The sequence below is a fragment of the Melanerpes formicivorus genome, unplaced genomic scaffold (assembly GCF_026170545.1).
Source record: "Melanerpes formicivorus ecotype bairdi unplaced genomic scaffold, bMelFor1.0.p_v2 SCAF_7, whole genome shotgun sequence".
In the NCBI taxonomy this organism is placed as follows: domain Eukaryota; kingdom Metazoa; phylum Chordata; class Aves; order Piciformes; family Picidae; genus Melanerpes; species Melanerpes formicivorus.
Genome location: NW_027142359.1, coordinates 8795831 through 8816856, shown reverse-complemented (window position 1 = coordinate 8816856; position 21026 = coordinate 8795831). Strand labels below are relative to the sequence as shown.

Here is a 21026-nt window from a genome sequence, read left to right as displayed (position 1 = left end):
ATGGAAGAGCCTATTTCCTGTTTTTCCCAGCTGTCTGATATTGCCTAGGGAATAATGGTCTCTCTGACATTAGTCAGGGATGTAAGGGGAAACTATTTACAAATACTACAAGCGTGCTAGGGCTCTGTGGGTTGATCTTGGGTTTGTTGCTCTTGCCAGTAATAGGATAGATGGTAATATTTCAATCTACACTTATTCTAATGGGAACTTTCTTAGGGAAGAAGTACAGTGCATTGCCAAATTTAATGTTTTTATGTTGAGTTCCAGGAAAGTTGAGGGTTTTATAAGGAGGAAAATTAACCTGTGCTGAACTTCATATTCTTTTTACTGTTCTGCTGTTTGTATGCTTGTTATTTTGAAGTGAACTTTTGGTCATCATAGAATCATAGAATTGTCAGGGTTTGAAGGGACCTCAAGGATCATCTAGTTCCAGTCCCCCTGCCATAGGCAGGGATACCTCACACTAGGTAAGTTTGCTCAGTGCCACATCCAGCCAGGCCTTAAAAACCTCCAGGGATGAGGCTTCTACTAACTCCCTGGACCTGTTCCAGTGTCTCCTCACCCTCATGGTGAAGAACTTCTTCCTAACATCTAATCTGAATCTACCCATTTCTAGTTTTGCTCCATCCCCTCTAGTCCTATCACTCCCTGACATCCTAAAAATTCCCTCCCCAGCTTTCTTTTAGGCCCTCTTCAGATACTGGAAGATACTGGTCCCAGTATGCTACTCTGGACACAGCTGTGGCTGAAATACGCTGTAGTTCTAACTGGTTACTTGATAAGATTCAGAAACAATTAGACAAAGAGAGACTCAAACATTTTATAACTCAATGAAACTCTGATTTGTTTTTAAACTTTCTGTTTGGTTATTTAGGAAGCCTTGTTGTTCAGTCTTGCAGGATGGTGAAATGCCTTTTGAAGTATGCAGGATTTTGTTCTTATCTCCTTGTGAGGTGCCTTTGAAAGATGCTCTAGAAGTAGTGAAGACTTCTGCATACTGCATGGGACGCCAGCCTTACTCTGCTGTACAGGGCAAGAGCAACCTGTAGTATGCCCCCAGTTGAAGTATACTGCACCCTGGTCATGCTACTGTCCCAGTCATTAATTTTCTTTAATTCTTTGCTTTTGGACTTGGAGGAAACTTTGAAATATCCAAAAGTGAAAGTGCGGAAAGTTAACTACTGCTTATGTTTCTTTCCACTGTGCAAAATGAAAATCATTGCTAAGTCTGGAAAACTTTTTTGTTTCAAATGATTCAGAATGGTTGTAGAAGGATGTTGCTTTTGTTGCAGAGAGCTTTATAGGATCACATCGCTGTACACTTCCACTTTCTAGCCTGGCCTTGAACTCCTCAAAATTCTCAGTATGTTTATTTGAAAAGTATGGAAATGCTAGCTAGTATAATTCAAACTAGAGATTTTTGATTAGCAAAAAAAAAAAAAAGGTTCAAAAATAACATTAAGATAGAGCCATGGAATTTAGTGGTTCATTCTTGCAGTTCCGTAACCTTAAGGTACATTTTATTTATTTATTTATTAAGAGAGTTTTGCATCTCTACCCTAAGCCATTTGCTTTTAAAATGTGTGTTCTTCTTTGATCTAAGTGTTCAGAAAGAAACTGATAATTGTATTATTTTTTATCCCTACAGAACTGGCAGATAATCATTGAATAATGCCCTTTTCGAGAGAGGCACACGGAGGTTAAAATCTGTTATGGAGGCCTTATAATGACCTCTGTACTTTAGACCTTTGAGTTTTGATGAATGTAATCTAAGATACAAATTTTTTTTTGGTCAGACCATTTGGGCCTTTCTTTTTTGTAGCTACAATTTTCTGATAAGATTTTAAGCAGAAGTAAGAGCAAAGTCTTTGAAATATAACCGCTGCTGCTGACTTCACATGGGTCCCTGCTGTGGATGTGCACAGCTTCAGAGGAAGAAAAGGAAAAGTCAGTGGCAAGGACAGGGCTTGCCTTTTCATCAGCTCTTTTATGTGGCAGCATTAGAATTTCACCTTCACTGAGCCATGATCATGAAGGGCTCAACTCTGCAAGATGCTAAGCTGCCTGGCTTTGATTTAAAAATGAATCTAAATCTGTGCTTAACTTTAAGCATTTAAACATTCCCGCTGAAGTTACTGGTTTGAATCAGAAATACCTCTCAGGACAGTCATAGATCTCAAGTAGATGTCCTGTTTATATGTTTGGATTTGCACAGGGTGACTGAAAAATGTGATAAGGAACAGTGAAATAGAGTCCCCTTTGAGGGAAGGGCAGAGAGCAAGTTGAGGTAATAGTGGAGAGGACCTTGGAGGTGGAGATGAGAGTAGGGAAAATTGATAAGAACCACTGAGAGAGACCTGCAGTCAAGTGACTCAAGATACTAAAAGAGAGGTTAGTAGGAAGAGAAAATTCTAGCAGAAGGAAAAGAATTTTGAAGAACAATTAGGTGAAATACCAAGAGTAGTCAAGTGGTTTTGTCAGCAAGGGTAAAAACAGGAGACTCATTAATAAAATAGATGAAGGACTGTCAAAATGAATTCACCCTTTCAGTGAAAACGAGCAGGGGAAAAGGACTTCACAAAAATAAGTCAGAGAAATAAGAGAAAGACAAATGCTAGAAAAATATCCTTGCTGAAAAAGATAACAGCTAAAGAAATAAGGGTAGTGGAGGAAAAAAAGGGCAAAAGCATTTTGTAGCCAAGTGGATGACCATTTGTTCATGCTCTTGTAATTTGTATTTCTTTGGCTAATTTCTGCTTCAGAATGAAATAAGGAGAGGAGGATAGATCAACAGTTTTTTGAGTGCTGGTTTGTGTGAATGATTTTGATTACAATCTAATTTATTTAGGCCATTTCTTGCCTGGGTATCTGCATGTGTCTCTGGAATGAGTATGTGACTATGTGTCAGGTATACCCTTTCCTTCTGCAGAGTCACACAAATTCCTTATGTATGATGGATCTGGGGAAAGAACCTGCCTGCTTGCCTGGGGAACAGTCTTAAGTTGCAGATGATCACATAAATAGTTAAAAGCTAGCAGGACTCACTCTTTAAAAACCAGTGTCTGAACTGCTGTTTATGAAGTGGTTCATCATTCTGGATAGCTTAAGATGTTCCTATCCAGGGAAGATTTTCAATCCTTTCACAGGGATGCACATGGAAAAAAACAGGTTTGTTTCCTCCCCACTGAAATATAAGCTGCAGAATATGTTATAATAAAAAAAAAAAAAAAGTGCTGGGGTGAATAGTATTAAAATCCTCCTAGTCTCAGAAACTAATCAGGTTAAGCTTCAATACTTGAATACTTCAGTAGTATAATATTTAGTATTGAAAATTTCTGTCAGTTCATCAACTCATCAGGCGTCACCTACATAGAGAATGTAACCTGTTAAAATGTGTAAGTTAAAAGTGAAAAATCCACTCATATCTAGATAGAGATACATTAACAAACTGATTATATTACATGTATGTACATACATACTTGTATATGAAATATGGTGTGAGTTTTTGATAGAAGCAACTCCTGTACCTTCTTCCAGCTGTAGTGAGATCTCACTGTGTCTTCTTGAAGTGGAAAAAGAAACAAGTGTCCTCCCAAATCACTGTGCTCTACTATGTATACCTAACAGCCAGGGAAGTTTTGTACGCTTGCATCAGTTGTCTGGGAAATTATAATAATAAAAAAAATCCTGTATTTTCAAGTTACAAGGGATGTGATGTGTGTCTTTAATTTTACCAAGATGATTAGTAATTTCACTTAAGATTGTGAGTTACCAGGAGGTTTTCCTGGAAAGGTGGTGTGTATGAAGCCAGAAGCATCTTTGACCACTTTTTACATTGCTTTGTAAAGTGATTAGCTGAATGAGTATCAAAATAAGTAAGGGATGCTAAACAATTAATACTTTTTAGGCATCCATAATCATCTCAATGTAGAGCCAGTGGTCACAACCAGGCCAGGCTGCAGCTGTGTAGTACAGTTGATGAAAGTGAATTAATTAACTGCTGGATCATAAGCTTGGGAGAGTGCAAGTTTCTGCTGCTATGTTACAGGCATAAAGGAAATATTTTCTTAAATACCATTTTTGGTTTTGTTTAAGCTTTTTGCAAGAGAAGCATCATGCTGTAGTTCACATGATACTGATTTTATTTTCTTCTTTATCTTGGAGCTGATAGAAGGAATGAGCTAGTTATCCTTTAACTTAGCAATTAAACTCAATCATGTATGCAACTGTAAATATTTTATTTGGTGTTTGAAAACAAATAGACAATCTTTTACTGGCTTTTTTTAAAACATCATTACCATAGTGACCCCGTATACAATTTTTTCCTTTGACACAGTGCCCATTAATGAAGATATTTATGACCTTTTGTCTTCAGAAATAAACACATACTAAAAGCTTGTGAAGCTATGAAAATAAGACACAATAAGTGTGTTACAATTTTTCTAAGAGTGTGTGGACTTAAGAGGAAGTCCTGGCTGAGCTATGGATCCTTGAAAATGGTGACCCATTAGGAGATGACCTCAATTTTATTCAATAAAGAGATGACTGAAAATATCAACCATAATTGTACACAAATAGTGAGATAGCGAGAGTGTGTTTGTATAGAAAGTCATTTGCATTTTAAATTTGTCTAGGATCATCTTGGGGGCATCTTGTTTTTGTCCATTTTAAAAATCTGAATAGCACCTGTAATTAAGGGAGAAAACTGAGCCCTGGAAGCTAGGTAGGACTTCCATCTATTGATCTGTGTAAGCCCAGCTTACGCTGTCAGGGGAGAAGCAGTCAACTGCTGAGCTGCTTTGTCACTGACATAAGCTGAGGGAGGATTTTTTTTTTTGTCTATACTGTTTATACGCCAGTCTATAGACCTGCTGGCTGGTTGAATTTTAAAGAGTGAGGAGGTTTAAAGACTTGTCCCCTGAGGGATGCTCCTGCCAGTTGGGAAGCGAGCTGAGGCTGCTCTGCAGAAGTCGTGTGCGCCTGTGCTGGCTGGGGGGGCACGGAGCAGAGCTGGGGAAATGCTGTACTGCAGCTCAGTCTGGAAAATGCTGCAAAACATACCCATAATTTTCAGGTTGTTTAGTCAAAATATTGAGCTGATACCTCTGGTTGGTTTTTGTTTTGTTTTGTTTTCTTTCCTTTTATTTTTCTTGTGTGTTAATTTATTCTGAGAGAATACAATGGGGAACATAAATGAATACATTTCCATACCCAGTTCTGAGGCAGTGCTAAGCTCACCAGGCAGCAATTAAAATGCTTAGTAGCAAGGAGAAAATTACATCCTCTAAGTGTGAGAATAGGTGCAGATTTGGAAAGAGAATTTACGTAGAGTATAAAATACTATTTGTTTGGAAAGGGATAAGCAAGCTTTATGAGCTGGAAGTGAGAGACTATTTGGAAATGTTTAGGAATTTTCTGAGTTAAAAGTATCAATTGTTCTTGCTGTCTTTTGTTGGAGTTTGTTATTACTACAACCAGCATTGTGTATGCTTGTTTCCTGCTCACAGAAATTCCAAAGTTTACCTGCCCTGTTTGTGCTGTGCTCCGCAGCCCTCTGCAGTGGCCACACACAACAGTCAGGCTGGTGCTTGAGCAATTTCTTTTTGAGAATATTGTATGTACTGCTGTTGCTCATCATTAAGTTAATAACTTTTCCCAAAACACAGCATGTGGCTTTCATACCCTTTTTTACCTGTGCTGACAAAATTCCAAAGATTTCTTACACTTTTTTGTGTAACTTTGAAATTTTAGAAAAGTTGATGCTTTCCATTTTGTCTTGTATTGAGGATTTACTGGGGCACGTCATAAACATTTAAAGTGTTGGTACTATCATATGGATGTTGTACTCAGAAGCCTGTTTTCCCGAACTGTTCATCCCTTGCTGATTAACTTGCTTGGGTTCTTCATGTTTTACACTATCCACTGAGCCAGGGAAATGTTTGAAGTAAATAATCATTGTTGTGTGTAGGCATTTAAATACATGATTTCCCCTAATGGGAGTTGACTGCTCAAGATGCAGCGAACAGAGAGTTTGGGCTGGAAAGTGCTAACATCTTAGATTGTGTTCTTAAACCCCTTTGTGCAGCTCTGGAAGCGTGCGCTCAATATGCATTTTTCTGACGACACACACCTTGTGAGATAAATTGTGCGTGCAGCAGGATGTCTGTTGGTCTGCTACTAAAAGGGAATGCCCTGGCTATGACCAACTGTGCTGATGTTGACTGTCCCCTAAGCTGAAGTATTTCACAGAGGGTTTGCTTTCACAGTAGGGAGCAAGGAAATAAACCCTGTTTTTTCCTGGGCTCTTTAAAAGTCGTTTAATGTATTTGCTACTAACTACTCTGGTAATTTACTTTTTTTCTTAACCCCCTCTAAAGAAAAATGTTGATTGTCTTGAGAGCATTTTTATATTTGAATTAACACATTTTATTTGCCACTAAACAGCTTCTTAAATAAAATTCTGCAAGGAAGAGTGACATTATCCTTTTATATTATGGTATGAGTGTAGACCTGGTGGATTTCCTCCCCCCTTTCCCTTTAATAATAGCAAACCTTAGTTGTGAAACCCAAAGGGTTAATCATATAAATTTCTCCTTTGGACCAGAAGAAGATTTCCATCATTTTCAGCATTTGACTATGGAACATGTATAGAGTTGTTACACCTCTCTGTAATTCATTCTGCTGCCAACTCCATTCCCTTTTCTCTGCCTGCATTTTAATTGAAACAACATTTGTATTTTTGAGCCAGGATCTGTCAGAAGTCCCTGTGGCTAGTCTGTGGTACAAGTAGCAGCAGACGTGGCTTACCCATATGGTGTGGTGCTTCTTGTAAAATCCATATGGCCTTGTTGAAGGGAATCCCAGCGGGGATGTGAAGGGTGTTAATACCCTTCAGGCCAGGCCTTTCCCTCCTGGGGCTTCTGTGGCATTGTCTTTGCAATCTGCCAAAGCACAAACTTAATTCCTTTTTAATAATCAATTATTTCAGTCCAGGAACGTGTGCTGTATTTTTTGCAATCATATATTCCTTGAACTTATTATTTGTTACGAGTGCTTTTAGATTTATTTATTTTTTAGAAGTGAGCTTTCCAATAGCTTTTTCAAAACTCCTAACTTTATTTCTTCTACTTGTATTTACAGGAAGTGCTGAGCAGTGTTCCGAAGTTCTGCTTTCCTTTTGACGTTGAAAGGTATGTGGTGCAGTTATCAGTCATTTGAAAATGTTTCATAGAAAATGAAATGTAGTGGAATTGCAAGGAGAGATTTAAAGAAAAGGGAAGCATACTATACTCCCTAAACTTGCACCTGCAGGTGAGAAGAGTATGTTCTTTGTTGTTCAAGTAAGTATGAAATCACTAGTAGGAAATTATCACTGCAAAATGCAGCCTTCACAGAATTTCGAGGATGTCTCTTTCAAGACAGAGCTGTATTCTGGTTCCTAATTTTGTCCATTATAATTGTAAACACCATCTGTGTTAATATAAGGATATAAAATAGTTACCTTCAAACGGCAAGCTGCATAAAAAAAAAGCTACTGTGCATCAGGATACCCACAGAACAGTACTGAAAACATTCACTGAGTTCAAAGAAATTAAGACTTTAATTGCACGGAGTTAACTGAATATGCAATTGATTTTTCTCAGAGATAAATCAAGACCATTATTTATAATTAATTAGCCCTTACCTTTCTGGTATCAGTTATAGTGTGGTTTCCATTTAATACTGTCAGTCATTTAAGTTGTTCATATAACCCCTTTTTACTAATTAAAATACTTATTTAGGCTTGTCAAAATGATTGGTGGTAATAAATTTAATAAATTATACTCACTTGGTTTGGAAAAGTCATAGTGTCCAAATCAGCAAAGGTTGAATTGGAAGCTTGATTTGCATAATTAATGAAAGATACACCCAAGTAGTGTGCAGGCTGAGATGGTTTCAGAACAGCATTGGAGTCAGTTGGAGATGGAGACTCAAAGATGAGAAGCATCTCTTGGATGTGAGAAGCACCTATCAGTGGAGTAAAAGTTGGTGTGCAGAGGAAAGGAGTGAGGCTTTGCAGAAAGACACACTGGCAAAGTAAAGATCTTTGTAAACACAACTACTCTGAAGTAAACTAGCTTCATTTAGTCTTTTATAGGTGAATTTAATTAAGTTGTTTGGGTTTTGAACTGGTTAAGCTCACTGTCCTATAATATGTTTGAATGACAACTAATACAGTTGTCAGTGTTGCCATTATAGTATTAAAGTCTTTAATGTGCTTAAGATATGTACTGAATTCTGTTTAAAATTGATAATGGAGATGAATAATGGAAATAAAATTTGAGGATAACAGAAAAGGGTGAGGTTCTGTTGCTGCCATCCAGTGGCAAGAAGATAATCAGTGGCAGCAAACAATTATTTTCAAATAACTTCTCTTTCATTAACTATTTCAGTTGAACCATTTAGAGGGCAGTTGCTTGTATGAGATAGATAAGCTTAATCAATAAACTATTTGATTACCTGAATTTACAGCATATTTAGGCTTGTATTGTAGCTGAGTATTCAAAGGAGAGAAAAAAAAAAAGAAAAAAGAGAAAGTTCTGGGATGTTTGTTGTTTATCTCTTAACACCTTCCTATGCCCTCCTGCCTAGACATGCTTTTTGACTCTTGGCCTTATACTCAGCTGTAAAGCAGTGCCCTCAAAGGTGCACAATTTCTACAGTTTCATAAAAATTGGCAGTTGGATAGCTGGATAGAGCAGAGGTTTTTGGAATCTGTAGTGACGAAGGGAACAAAAGTGATATGTTTGGTCTGGCCTGCTGACTGCTCAGGACAGTAGTGCTGTGGTATTATTATAATCAACCAGCACCTTTGCAGCTTCTTGGTGTAGCTGGGAGGTGAGTTTTAGGGGATTTGTGGGAGAATGAAGGATAGTGTGGGATCACGAGCATATAAAAGAGGAGAAGCATAGCTGTTGTGGGGAAAAGGACAGAAAGAGTGGAAGCTCTTTCAGGAAGGCAGGTGACTACTGGCAAGCTATTTGTGTGACCAACTTACTGGCTATGTGGTATATTTAGCATTTACTACTCAGTTTAAGCATTGTCTGTGGTGTAGATGTACATTACCACTTTTTTTAACACAGTACCCGTGTTTTCCGCTTTCCCAGTTTTTGTTGGTTTGTTGTTGGTTTTGTTTTGAAATTTGGACTGATAAAGAAAAGGACTGAGAAAAACACTGCTGTAGCTCCTATGCATGTGACTTTTTTGAATGGGCATTGAAGATGTGACAAGCATTTTATTTTTTTTGTCTAGCCATACATGTGCTTTTTACTTGTCTGGTTGAATATATATATCTATATATATTTTTTTTTTTCCTGTAATAAAAGATCTTGATAGACTTAATACTCTCAAGTATTTCAGAGGCAGTTTGGATGATAATTTCTGTACAGAAAGCTTAGACTGAAGTGAAATACAAAGTAACTGTTTTATTGATAGAGCATATTGTAGTTTAGAGGGCACACCTGTACTATGTGCCCCATATGTGTACAAAGCACTTCAAGCAATATCTGATCTTAGTAAGACCTAGAAATTACCAGTGCGGAAGGAGACAACTTCCACTGATGCTGCTGATCAAGATACCTAGAACAGAAAATGTGACTTTCTTCTGTGGATGACTTCTGGGTTCCTGATGTATAGTAAAACTGGAGGGAATGGAGTGTCTTATCTGTTAACTAGCTAAATAAAGCTCAATATGGTTGAAAATCTGTATTCTTCAAGTTACAGAAATGAGAAGTTAAAGCACAGTCGTAAGATCATTGTCATCTGTTTTCTTCCAACTTGCCTTTAATTAGTGAATGAATGGAAAGAGGAATGAAATAAGAACATGCATTTGATTTTATTTACTATGTTACTGTGGTTGTAGACAGACATCCAGATTTAATTCTCACTATTTGATGCTGCTTACATCATCTCACCAGACATACACACTTCATCTTTTATGCAGATGTTATAGAGAACTGTACACCACTTGTTCTAGTTATCTGAAGTATGTACCGTGAATGGTGACTAAAAATATAGAGGTGACTCCCATTAAGTGTAACTTAAAGTCAAACCAAAATAGGCACAATGGTGTAATGTTTTGACCATGACTTGGAGTTTTATATATAATTTTTTATTGGAAGCAAACACATAATTTCATTACTGCTGGTTATGGCTTGCATTTTATTTTGGAAGGCTGAAGAAATTCATGCAAGTTCCTGAGCATTTGCTCCAAGAAGCTGTCTTCCTTTTTTGTTCTTTTTTTCAGTGACTAAATTATTTTTAAGCTTAATAAATAGCACAATTGTATAACATTCTAACAGTTTGCTTGTATATATTTACAAATATGTTCCCTTTTCTCTGCTACAGAGTTCCTTCTCTGTTTCTTTTCATTCAGAATAACAAGGATTTAATATTCGAGAACACAAAATTTTTAATTACCTTTTAATGTTTGCTAAAGTACTTTAGTATGTCAGAAAAAGCAGTTTGTCCTCTCTCTTGTTCCTTGAATCTTTTATATAAATTCTGCAGTTTTCTTATTTTCCTTTTCCAGTGGTCTTCTGTATCTTCACTCTCAACCCAAAACTCAGGTGTAAATCTGCTGAGAGCCCACACCTCAATCTCTACATCCATCAGTTGTTTTGCTGAATAGTGACTAATGAGCATGTAGCTTTTGCTCTTCTTCCTGTTTCCTTTGGCCTATTTCAGATTCAGTCCTAACTTGTCCAACATCACTGCTTGACCCCTGAATTTTATCTTTGCTTTGAATCTCTCTCATTTATCTCCTCCATAAATACTCCCTCTCTCTCCTTCCATTCCCGTCTTTTCCATTTCAGGGTGCATTTCTTCTGCATGGCTTTTTATCTGAGACACTTTGGAAACTGCCTGTAGGATCAGCATGGAGACACTGATAAGCACCTCATTAATTTCCCCTGCGGTGCTCACCTGATCGCAGAGAAGCATTATATTTTGGAGTCTAAGAAGTAGTGCTGCTTCTGCTGCTTCTGGAGGAGATTTCTCATTAGGAGTAGAATATTGCTCAAGTATGGGAATTACTGTGCATATTATTTAACCTATAATCTATTTGGGTCAATGAGTAATGATGGCAGGAATGACATCACTTTCACTCTCCCTGCTATTTCTGGTAAAAATCTGTGTGCAGAAACACAGCTATGAGCAGGACAAGTGCAAAACAATGGATGTAGAGATTGTTGGATTTTTAGATCTTGTGAAAGGCAGTTATATCTTGCACACTGAGCTGTGATGTGCTCTTCTAGAACCTCATCTGGGTATGATGGCTAGGGCCCTTGGAGAGAGCAAATTTGTGTAGTGACTGAAGTACACTCAGTGAGACTCTTTACTAGCTAGCTATGGTTTCTTTTAGTGCTTCTGTTGTTTTGAAAGTGTAACCCCAATTATGAGCTAACTACACTTTTGTTTGTGGTAAGTTTCTTACTTGGTGATAGCTTTGTGCCTTCTGCAGTTTTCTTTCTGTTCTCTTTCTTTCTGGAAAGCAGAGCTTGTAAGATTAAGTTGGAGTAGAGGAGCCTTCCACTGAGAGAGCTTCAGTTGTGGATTTGGGGATCATGGAGTGGTCTTGAAAGTGGAGAATATAGTCCCTGAAGCTTAGATTTGGGGATAGCAATGAGCTGAAAGAGACAGCCCAACCTAGAGTTGGTGTCTCCCCAGTCTTTCCATCAGCAGAAACACCTATGTTAACATCTGTTTTTCAAATTCCTGCTTGAAATGGTTTCTCATCTATTCTATGATCTGAGGAGAAGGAAGGTGAATGACTGGTGGAGGGTCATTTTGCAGAAAGATTGAGAGATGAAATACATTTGGAATTTTCAGGTGTAGATGGCAGCTGCCAAAGCTTTAATCAGAGCTTTGTACTTTAATTACAGTGGTCAAGCATGTGTATGTGACACTTTATAATTAATGATACCAGTAACTTTGTTTGCTTTTAAAAAATAAGTCATAAAAATATGTATTTCTTTGCATTGAAGTCTTTCACTTTTTGAAACTCACTGAAAAAATGAACTCTCTGGAATTCAAAATTCTTTAAAAGTTTCTAAAATTTGAAGAAAAAATAATTGTAGGCATCTTCTGTGTCCTAAACAAGATTGGTTTGGAAGAAGAGCAATTGTTATTTGAGCATGAAGGATAAACATAATGATTAGACATGCTGGTTTTCATTCCAAGAAGAGATTTAATTCCTGCCTTAATCAGCTCTTTCAAGGCAGCCTTAAAATGAGGCTTGAATAACAGCTATAGTGTAAAAAAGAGTCTTTAAAATGGCTCTTTATGTACTCCATGGGTACTAAAGAGCCTTTTCTGCATTGTGTAGGTATGTACTTAGAACATTTTAAAAAAGTACTTTTATTCCTATAATGACCTGTAATAACCTTGAAAGAGCCCATTGTAGTCTGCAGGGTTAATAGGTATTTACACACATTCTTTTCTATTAGTGATTTATTATTGTTAAACTAAGATTAAAAGTAAGCTTGTGGGGCAAGAGTCAAAAGTAAGTCAAAGGCAAGGCAGAGGAATGAGTGAGGAGAAGGCCAGTGACAGTTGGGAACGATTTGTGACTGCTCTGCCTGTACAAGTCAGTAGATCATGTTCTTTTCAAATACTTGACTACATCAGCATATTGCAGAAAGATTTTGAAGCTTGGTTAGTTGATCCTGTGCTTCAGTAGAAAGTCTAAATAACATCCTATTTAGGGAATTATGCTGTGTAATAATTGCATTTTACTTGTGTGGCTGTTCATGTGAAGGAAGACCTGAGACACCTCATTGCTGTGCTTCAGTAGCAGTGCCAGAAAGGTGAGACATGACTTTTAAAGAAGCCATAGTAAAACAGAGAGGCACAAGCCCCAAGTCACGTAGCCAACATTTTTGAATAGAATAGAATAGAATAGAATAGAATAGAATAGAATAGAATAGAATAGAATAGAATAGAATAGAATAGAATAGAATAGACCAGGTTGGAAGAGACCTTCAAGATCATCCAACACCACCCAACCAACTAAACCATGCAACCAAGCACCCTGTCAAGTCTCCAATGATGGTACATGATATATGGATATGGATAAACTGTAGTGGTAGCACTTCTAAAATGTTTTATGTGTCTGTTTTATATATCGTGGCTATCAATTGATCTAAAGAAATCCCAAGTCATCGTATGTCTGTTCCTGTAAGGCTTACATATGGTCAGTTTTGACTCTGCTGAAGAGGAGTGAAAAATCAGGCATTCTTACTGCCCCCAGATCATTAAGTGGAGTTCTCAAGTTAGAAACCCAGCATTAATTCAGTATTTTAAACTCTGGTCAAAAAATGTGGTCCAGATGCACAGCCACTGGCTTTTGTTAGCTATTGCTCTGGAGCACATGGGACCAAATGCAAACTCTTGGGTTCTTTGTGGAGATTCAGTTTTAGCCTTGGAGTTTTTCTCACTTCTGAAAAAAACTGAAACATGCTGCTTGCATCTCCTGCTAAGCTTTGTGGGAAGCAGTGTTCAAGCTGGGCCATGTTTACATGGTCTGTTGGAACATGGAGTTCTCTCTCTTGGAAAAGCAAAGGGAAGATGCTGAGTTGGAACTGGTGAGATGGCATTGGAATTGCCTCCTGCTGTACTGTCATAATTGGGCAAGGCTATTTTTAATAGAGAATATCAGAATTCAAATCTAGTGTTTAGAGTGGTCTTGTGTACTGTTGCTTTTATGTATGCTTTAGTTGCAATGCCATCTTCAGGTTTTGCAAAGGGAGGAGGCAAATAACTGACAGCAAGAGATCCTTACTGAAATGAGATTTTTGGGCTAAAGAATTATTTTTCAAGCAGTAATAAGGTAGTTTTCTGACATACATGTACACAGTACATTAAAAGCAATGCCTGTGTAGATGGACACCTATCAACAGTTTCTTTTTGTAAATAATTAGTGATCTCTTTGGGTTAAAATGGTGCATAGAAGCCCCAGCATAACAATGCTAAGGCTCCAAGACCGGTGGTGGGCCGCAGCAGAGAAGAGAGGGGCTGGGAGCAGGAGGCAGCTGAAGTTACTGCATGGTGTGTTACCAGTGCTACTTGCTACCAGCTGCTGCTGAATTACTGCCTAAGTCCCTGGCCAAGGTGTGTGCATTGGTGCTAGAACCATGCTGCAGGGTTCAGTGCTGGTCTGCTTTCAGGAATAAAAGAAAAACGCAGAGACGTCAGACAGAAAATTGCATCATTGGCAGGGAAGTAATAACTCCTTGTTATTAATGGCTTTCTCTTGTATCAGGCATAATATCCAGGCAGCATGCTTAGCTATGTGGAACTTGAAAAAGAAAGATCAAATGAAGGCCATTGAGTACTGACTGTCTTGAAAGAACACACTAGGTTGTTCCAGTCTGTTCAAGCAAGTGAGGAATATGCTTGTTTGAATGATTTAATTACTGAACCCAAAAAATGAAAAAATCCATTCATTATCATGGGTTCCAGTGATTATGTTGGACTAAATATGTCTTGTAATGTTGCGTGTGCTCTGTACAGGCTTTTGTTTCAGCCTAGTCATTATATGTTCATGAGGAACTAGACCAAATTAAAATGAGTGTGAAACTACAGCCTGGATAGTGGTATCACTTAACTAAGTTTTTGTCATCCAGTGTAAAGTGCATGTGTCCCATGTAACTTGTCTCACACTTTAACCACCTGCTACTTTCTTCTTTCCCAGGGGAAAATTTGTGGGTTTTATTTTGGTGGAGATTTAAGAAAACTAACTCAACCAAATAAAACCCCAATCTGCATTGTGGAGGATAAATAAAATAAAATGGTACTCTTAGATTAGAAGACTGTGAGATTTGTGATGATTCTCAGCATATCCAGGAATGTCTTTCCAGTTTGTAACCTGAAGATTGAACCACACATGACATGTGTTAGTCATAGTGCTTATGAGCAGGTATCTAGGTATTGTGCTACAGATCATGTAAGAATGAATGGGAGAAGAACAATGGACAGTAGAATTACAGGCAGAACTGCTGCATTTTATGCTTGCCAATCTCCATGCACTCCTTATCATAACTTTGTTCTCATTTGGTTTTAGTTATATCTTTAAAGGTCACTTCCAACCCAAACCATTCTATGATTCATTCTGTGCCACACACTCCTGGCTGACAATACCAAGTCTACCTAAAGCTGGTTTTCTTTGGGAGACTTTGGGAAAGTACATATGTATTTGTGTGAATAAACTTCAGATACAGTTTGTTAGTGTTCTAGGATACTTACATTGAGTGCATTTCACAATTCTATGAAGTTTGGCCACATTGGAAGTTGGGTCTGTCCCATGCCTTCAGCTATCTGAAGCTGACAAATTGGACAACAGAGAAAAATGCCTGGCTTGGGAGTGTAAAGGAGATAAAGAACATGTCATTTATTCTTGAAAAGAAATTGGGACAGATTCATACAGCCAAGCAGACAGTGGTGGTTCAGGAATGGAGGTTGAGACTGGGACCTTGAGATGTATATTGGTCATCAGAGGTTACACTGAGAAGGGGAGGTAGAAACTGGGAATCAGACACATAGCCTGTGCTGCTGGGTGAATGCTGTTTGAGGAGAGTTTGGGGGTAAGAGGAGCTGGAACATCAGGCAGGGGAAGTTTGTGTAAACTTTGTCTCAAGTGGATCATAGTTTGATACGGTCCTGAAGATATTATTTTAGCTCTTGTGCTACTAGTTTTTGATTATTTTTTGGCTTTTGCATTTCCAGAGCTAAATGAGTTTGCACTGAAAATGAATTTAGCAGTATGTTCTTTGTTGGGCAATGTGTACTGCAAAAAAAGGGAGGAGGATGTGTGTGGGTGCAAGGGGAGGCTATGGTTTAACTAGTGAAGCTATTCTGAGGTGTGTGTGTGAAACTAGTTTTCTCATGTCTGTCTTAAGCCAGACCTGTATTATGACATTTAATACACTATTTGTAGAATTTTAAACCTTTGTTTTAGTTACCATTTTTCACTGTTGAGGTGCGCTCAAAGCCAACAGGCTGGGTGGCAGGCCTGTACTGTCTCTACTTAGGCCTTATTTAGGAAAGATCTTAATGAAATGCCCTGTCCATTCAGACCTGGAGCTGGATTCCATGGATTATGTCAGCCAGAGTGTGGTGCTAGGACTGCAGCTGAAGGAAGGACTCGGACTCTTCCATGCTATGGGGAAGGAGTGAGATGCAAGAGGCAGCCTGGATGTTGGGTCGGGAGCTGGGGCATAAAAATGCTTGATACCACTGATTTAAATGCTCACACTTTATGTAATTTAGTAGTCTTACACTCTCTTTCTGATTTTTCAGGGTGTCCCAAAACCAAGTAGGACAGCATTTTACCTTCGTGCTCACTGACATTGAAAGTAAGCAAAGGTTTGGATTTTGCCGTTTGACGTCAGGAGGCAAGGTCTGCCTCTGTATCCTAAGGTGAGTTGGTGTAAAGAAAAATTGCATCAAGGAGTGAGTATGGGAAAAATACAAGTTATAAAAGATGTTTTCCAAACTCTCTGCTGATGTTTTACTTCTCTGTCAGGGCATCATTTCTCTGTGACAGTGTTAACATTGGCTTCATGTGAAAAGTGATTCCAAGCCCCACGTGATGGCTTTCTTATGTGAGGCTAAATAATTCTGTTTAATTTAACATGAAATTGACCCCAGTGAAATACTTAATTTCCTCTCGGCTTTTTCTTTCTTTTCCCATAAGATAATTGTTTTGGTACTGAAAAGAAAATAATTATTTAGCTGTCCTAAAACCCCTTTTAAGTAAATTAATTAAACAGCAGAATGCTTTAATTAAAAGGCAGATTTGAACTTCAGTTAAGAGCCTAGCAGCCTGTAATGCCTGTAGAGGCATGTGCTGCAGAACCCATTGGCAGCAGAGGGGCCAGCTGGAGAATTTTGGAGAGTAAGCTAGGAATTTTATGGAGAAAAGCAGATTATCAGATTTTGGACAACATAGAAATCAGGCAATCATGGAAGGTACCAGTTCAGGATCACAAAATGTTAAGGCTTGGAAGGAACCTCTGGAGATCATTGAGTCCAACCCCCTTGCAAGAGCAGGACCATAGAATCTGGCACAGGTTGCACAGGAGCATATCCAGATGGGTCTTGAAAGTCTCCAGAGAAGGAGCCTCAACAACCTCTCTGGGGAGCCTGTTTCAGTGCTCTGTGACCCTCCCAGTGAAGAAGTTCCTGCTCATGTTGAGGTGGAAGCTCCTGTGATGTAGTTGATATCCATTGCCCTTTGTCCTATCCCAGGGTGCAAGTGAGCAGAGCCTCTTGACACTTAGCCCTCAGATATTTATAAACATTTATTAAATCCTCTCTCAGTCTTCTCTCCTCCAGACTAAAAAGCCCCAGGGTGCTCAGCCTCTCCTCATTAGTATGGATCACATGAGTTAGGGAGACAAACACCATACAGATTTGTGAAAGAGTAACAGTAAAAACATGTAGAGAGGGAAAAAAGACCAGACAACATAGAAACTTGCAGAGCAGTTCTTAAAATTACTGAAAGTATTACATCAAGACACTTGTCAGCTTTTAAACATTCTGAACTAATGTCAAGAGCCAGTACAGTGGACATTTTTGGCTATGTAATATTGGTGAAAAAATAATAAATTAGTTATCTGATGAAAATAGCAAAATAATAAGCAAAAGGAAAAGATTTTGGAAATTAATTTACTTTTCATGATCCCAACAATACTTCTTTAATAATATGTCCCAAAGGCTTAATTCGTAGGATTTAGGAGTGTGTAATACTTAGCCCTGTGATACCTTTTGTTGATTTATCTTGTTAAGGCCTAGAGTAAGAATGTCTTTTGTCTGAATTAACCTTTTCTTGCCCCATCAAGCTGGAAACATGATTGTTAACGAGTGCTCCTAGCATTGTCTGACTGGCTTCTAATGCTATGATAACAAATGTTTAATCAGTTATGCACACTCAAGTATGCACATGGAGTGCTGCAAAGCAGAGAACACAAATTCTCAGCTGGTGTAGACTGAAGTATTTCTTCTAACATTTCCCTGCAGACATCTATCAGCTAAAGGTTAGCCAACGGTCTGTTACCTGGTAGAAATAACGAAGAAAATGAAAAGTGGCAAGCTGTAATTTTTCAGCAGACCATATTCAAAGCATTGCCTTTATGGCATTTATTGTGACAATTTCAAATTTACAAGGCATAGCTGAGTACCTAGCAGCATTAGCTTCATGGCACTGGAATTCTAGCTGGGTAATCTGTTTCTCTCTAATTTGTGTATTTGTTGTTGAACAGAAGGAGTGCATTAGTGTTTCCATCTGATGTGTTTTAGTATCCACTCTGGTTTCTGCTCTGAGTCCAAGATTCGCTAGCAGTGACCAAGTGAAGGAAGACTCCCTAGCAGGTTTCTTTTGACATTTACCTGGCTCTCCCTTGTACATGTTTGTTGATCTCAAATTAACCAAAATCAAAGAAATCTTCCCAAGTGCATGCCCTCTTTTTATCCAAAGTATGTCTGCGTGTTCACTCTTGCTCTCTTCCATACATCAAAATCACATACATTTATCATCACTGCATGTATATACACATGATGGATCTGAGGTATGAGCACTTCAAGCTACTTGTCTGTCACAGCTATGTAGTCGTAGACTTTTCTATAAGCACACACATGCAGGCATACATAAATGCCATGTTCATGTGCTGTGCACAGAAGTGCATTGCCTCAAAGAGGAACGTATGTATGATGATTGCTGTCTGGGGTTTAACAAAGATGAGTAGAGAGTCAAATACAGAAAAATTAACTGAATTAAATGGCTGTAGCTAAAATATAAGGAAGAATCTCTGAAAAGAGGAGCAGTAACAAGCCAGCTAAAAAGATAAGGAGGTACTGTAGGAATCTGGGGAGGCTGATGAGTGGGGAACTGAGCACAACTTTTCTATTGTGAATATCTTTTGTGAATGGTCTCAGGCCGTGTGCTGATCTGCGCTAGGCTAGGGCTGCAAAAAAGAGAACTTGAACTGCTGAATGTGAGTCTTAACTGAAAACTGAAGAAAAGGCTGCCTGTCCTCAGGTTTTGCACCAACAACCTAAAGCTGCTTGTAAGATTAAAATCTTACAGTTTATCAGACTTCTGCCTATAATTCATTCTTCATCTGAAACACTAATTAAAGGAAATAATCTCTACATTTGCAGCCACATGGTTCTTCATTAAATTGGATAGTTTGAAAAAGCAAATATACTTGTATATGTATTAAGAAAGCAGAATTTTCTCCCAAACTAGAATATTTTAAGTCCTCTGAATGTTTATACAATGAACTAAAAAATCCTCCAAGGTAGCTATCTGAGGCATTTTTGCTTGAAGAACTCAATTGTGATGCAGTTTTGTCTAAAGTGAGCATACAGACCTTGACTGCAGTTGCCAAATTCAAAATGCGACTAACTGCAGAATCATTGTAAAATGAGAAATTAAATCTCAGATTATTCTCTGGAAGTTTGATGTGATTCCTTTGCAATTTTTATTTTGTTTTGTTTGTTTGGCTTTCTTTAAACTGCATGGCTGCTTTGTGAAGCTCTTGGTGTGAATCCTGCTGTGTCGCCTTCGCCCTCTCCACAAATAATTGTGCTAATGCAGCTCCATAAGGATAAAAGGCACCACAATAGGAATACTGTAATATACCTTATTGTGTTCATATACTGAATCTTTTCTTCTGTTTTTTATGTTTTAATTTAAGTAGTATACCAATACTATAGTTTTGCCAGTTGAGATTTGAAGTGACACAGTAGAAACTTCAGTGTTTGCTTTTGAGTAATAGAAAGAGACAGTTCTCCTGGGTATGTTTCTAAACTTCACTGCTGTTTGCAGTACGAATAATACTTTCTGGGTGTACATGAAGTTGTTTGACTGAAATTTGGTTTGTTAAAAATCTTGAAACTGCTGATGGACTCTGAAGTTGACCTTATGAATCCAGAGGAATGCAAAACGCATCATTAAAATTCTCAGTCTTAGATTTCATTAATTTTATGACTGTAAAATTGTCACCTACATTTCCAAATGAAATGGCCTAATAAGGAAGACAGGTTTATGTGTTAAGCCTTTGTAGTTCTTCAGTTCAGACCACGCTTGAAGCTTTTTTGCTCTTCCTTTAGGCAAATCCCTTGGAAGCAGAATGTTTCAATTTTACACATTTTGTGTCAATTTTCCAGACAGAAAAGTAGCCCCTAGACATTAGACATTTAGCTACGGAAAGGCGGTTTCCTTAGTTTTATTTGATTACTAGAAGTTAGATTCCTGCTGATAGTTCAGGACTGTTAGTGGTTACCTGACTATTTGACAGAAAACATTTCCTCTCCTTTATTTAACCTTTGACTTGTGGATGTAAAAGTTTTATCAGAGCTGTAGTAGAAGCACCAGTGAGGTGGAAGTCTACTTATGGCAACAAGAGTTATGTGTAACTTTGAATAAAAGTCTGAGCTCCTGCCTTGTGGCTCATTTGGATTAAAAGAAATTGCTAAGTACGTTTCTAATTAACCATGAAATATCTTGGGCTCTTGCTTTCGTGGCAGGCAGTGGCTGTACTTTTAAATAGAGGCAACTGTATGCTCAGCCAGGGAATACTTTGCTATTCAACAGTATTGCAAATGTTTTGATGTTTATTATGGGAAAAATGTTTTTTTTTGGCAACTTTAGTTAAAGTGTTGGATGTTCTTGGAAGTTGCTGTGTGCTTGCCTTGTATGTTTGCTTCTCAAGCAGTTTTTGATTGTAACGAGGAATGCAAGCCCAATATGTACGATTAAAGAAAAATAAACAAGAAGCCAATAATGGTTTCGTAGTTTAAGGATCTAGATTATTTTTATTTGAAGCTTAGGCTTTTAAATACATTAAAACTGAAAATTAAAGCTCTGTTTCATCTGCTCTGAAGGATATCTCTTGATAACCATTTGATGTTGTTGTAAGACAGCAAATTAATTATGAAATGTGCTGTTTGTAAATAATCTTATGAATACAAATATGATGATGAGG

General features: G+C 38.0%; 1 protein-coding gene across 2 annotated transcripts in view; it reads left to right on the top strand.

The window, feature by feature from the left end:
- Positions 1-21026, top strand: part of DENND1B (DENN domain containing 1B) — a 160458-nt gene that overhangs the window by 47367 nt on the left and 92065 nt on the right. For both annotated transcript variants that reach the window (XM_068140902.1, XM_068140903.1), the window contains exons 4-5: positions 7141-7190; positions 16336-16455. In XM_068140902.1, the coding sequence (XP_067997003.1) occupies positions 7141-7190; positions 16336-16455 (170 nt within the window). The remainder of the gene's footprint in view (positions 1-7140; positions 7191-16335; positions 16456-21026) is intronic.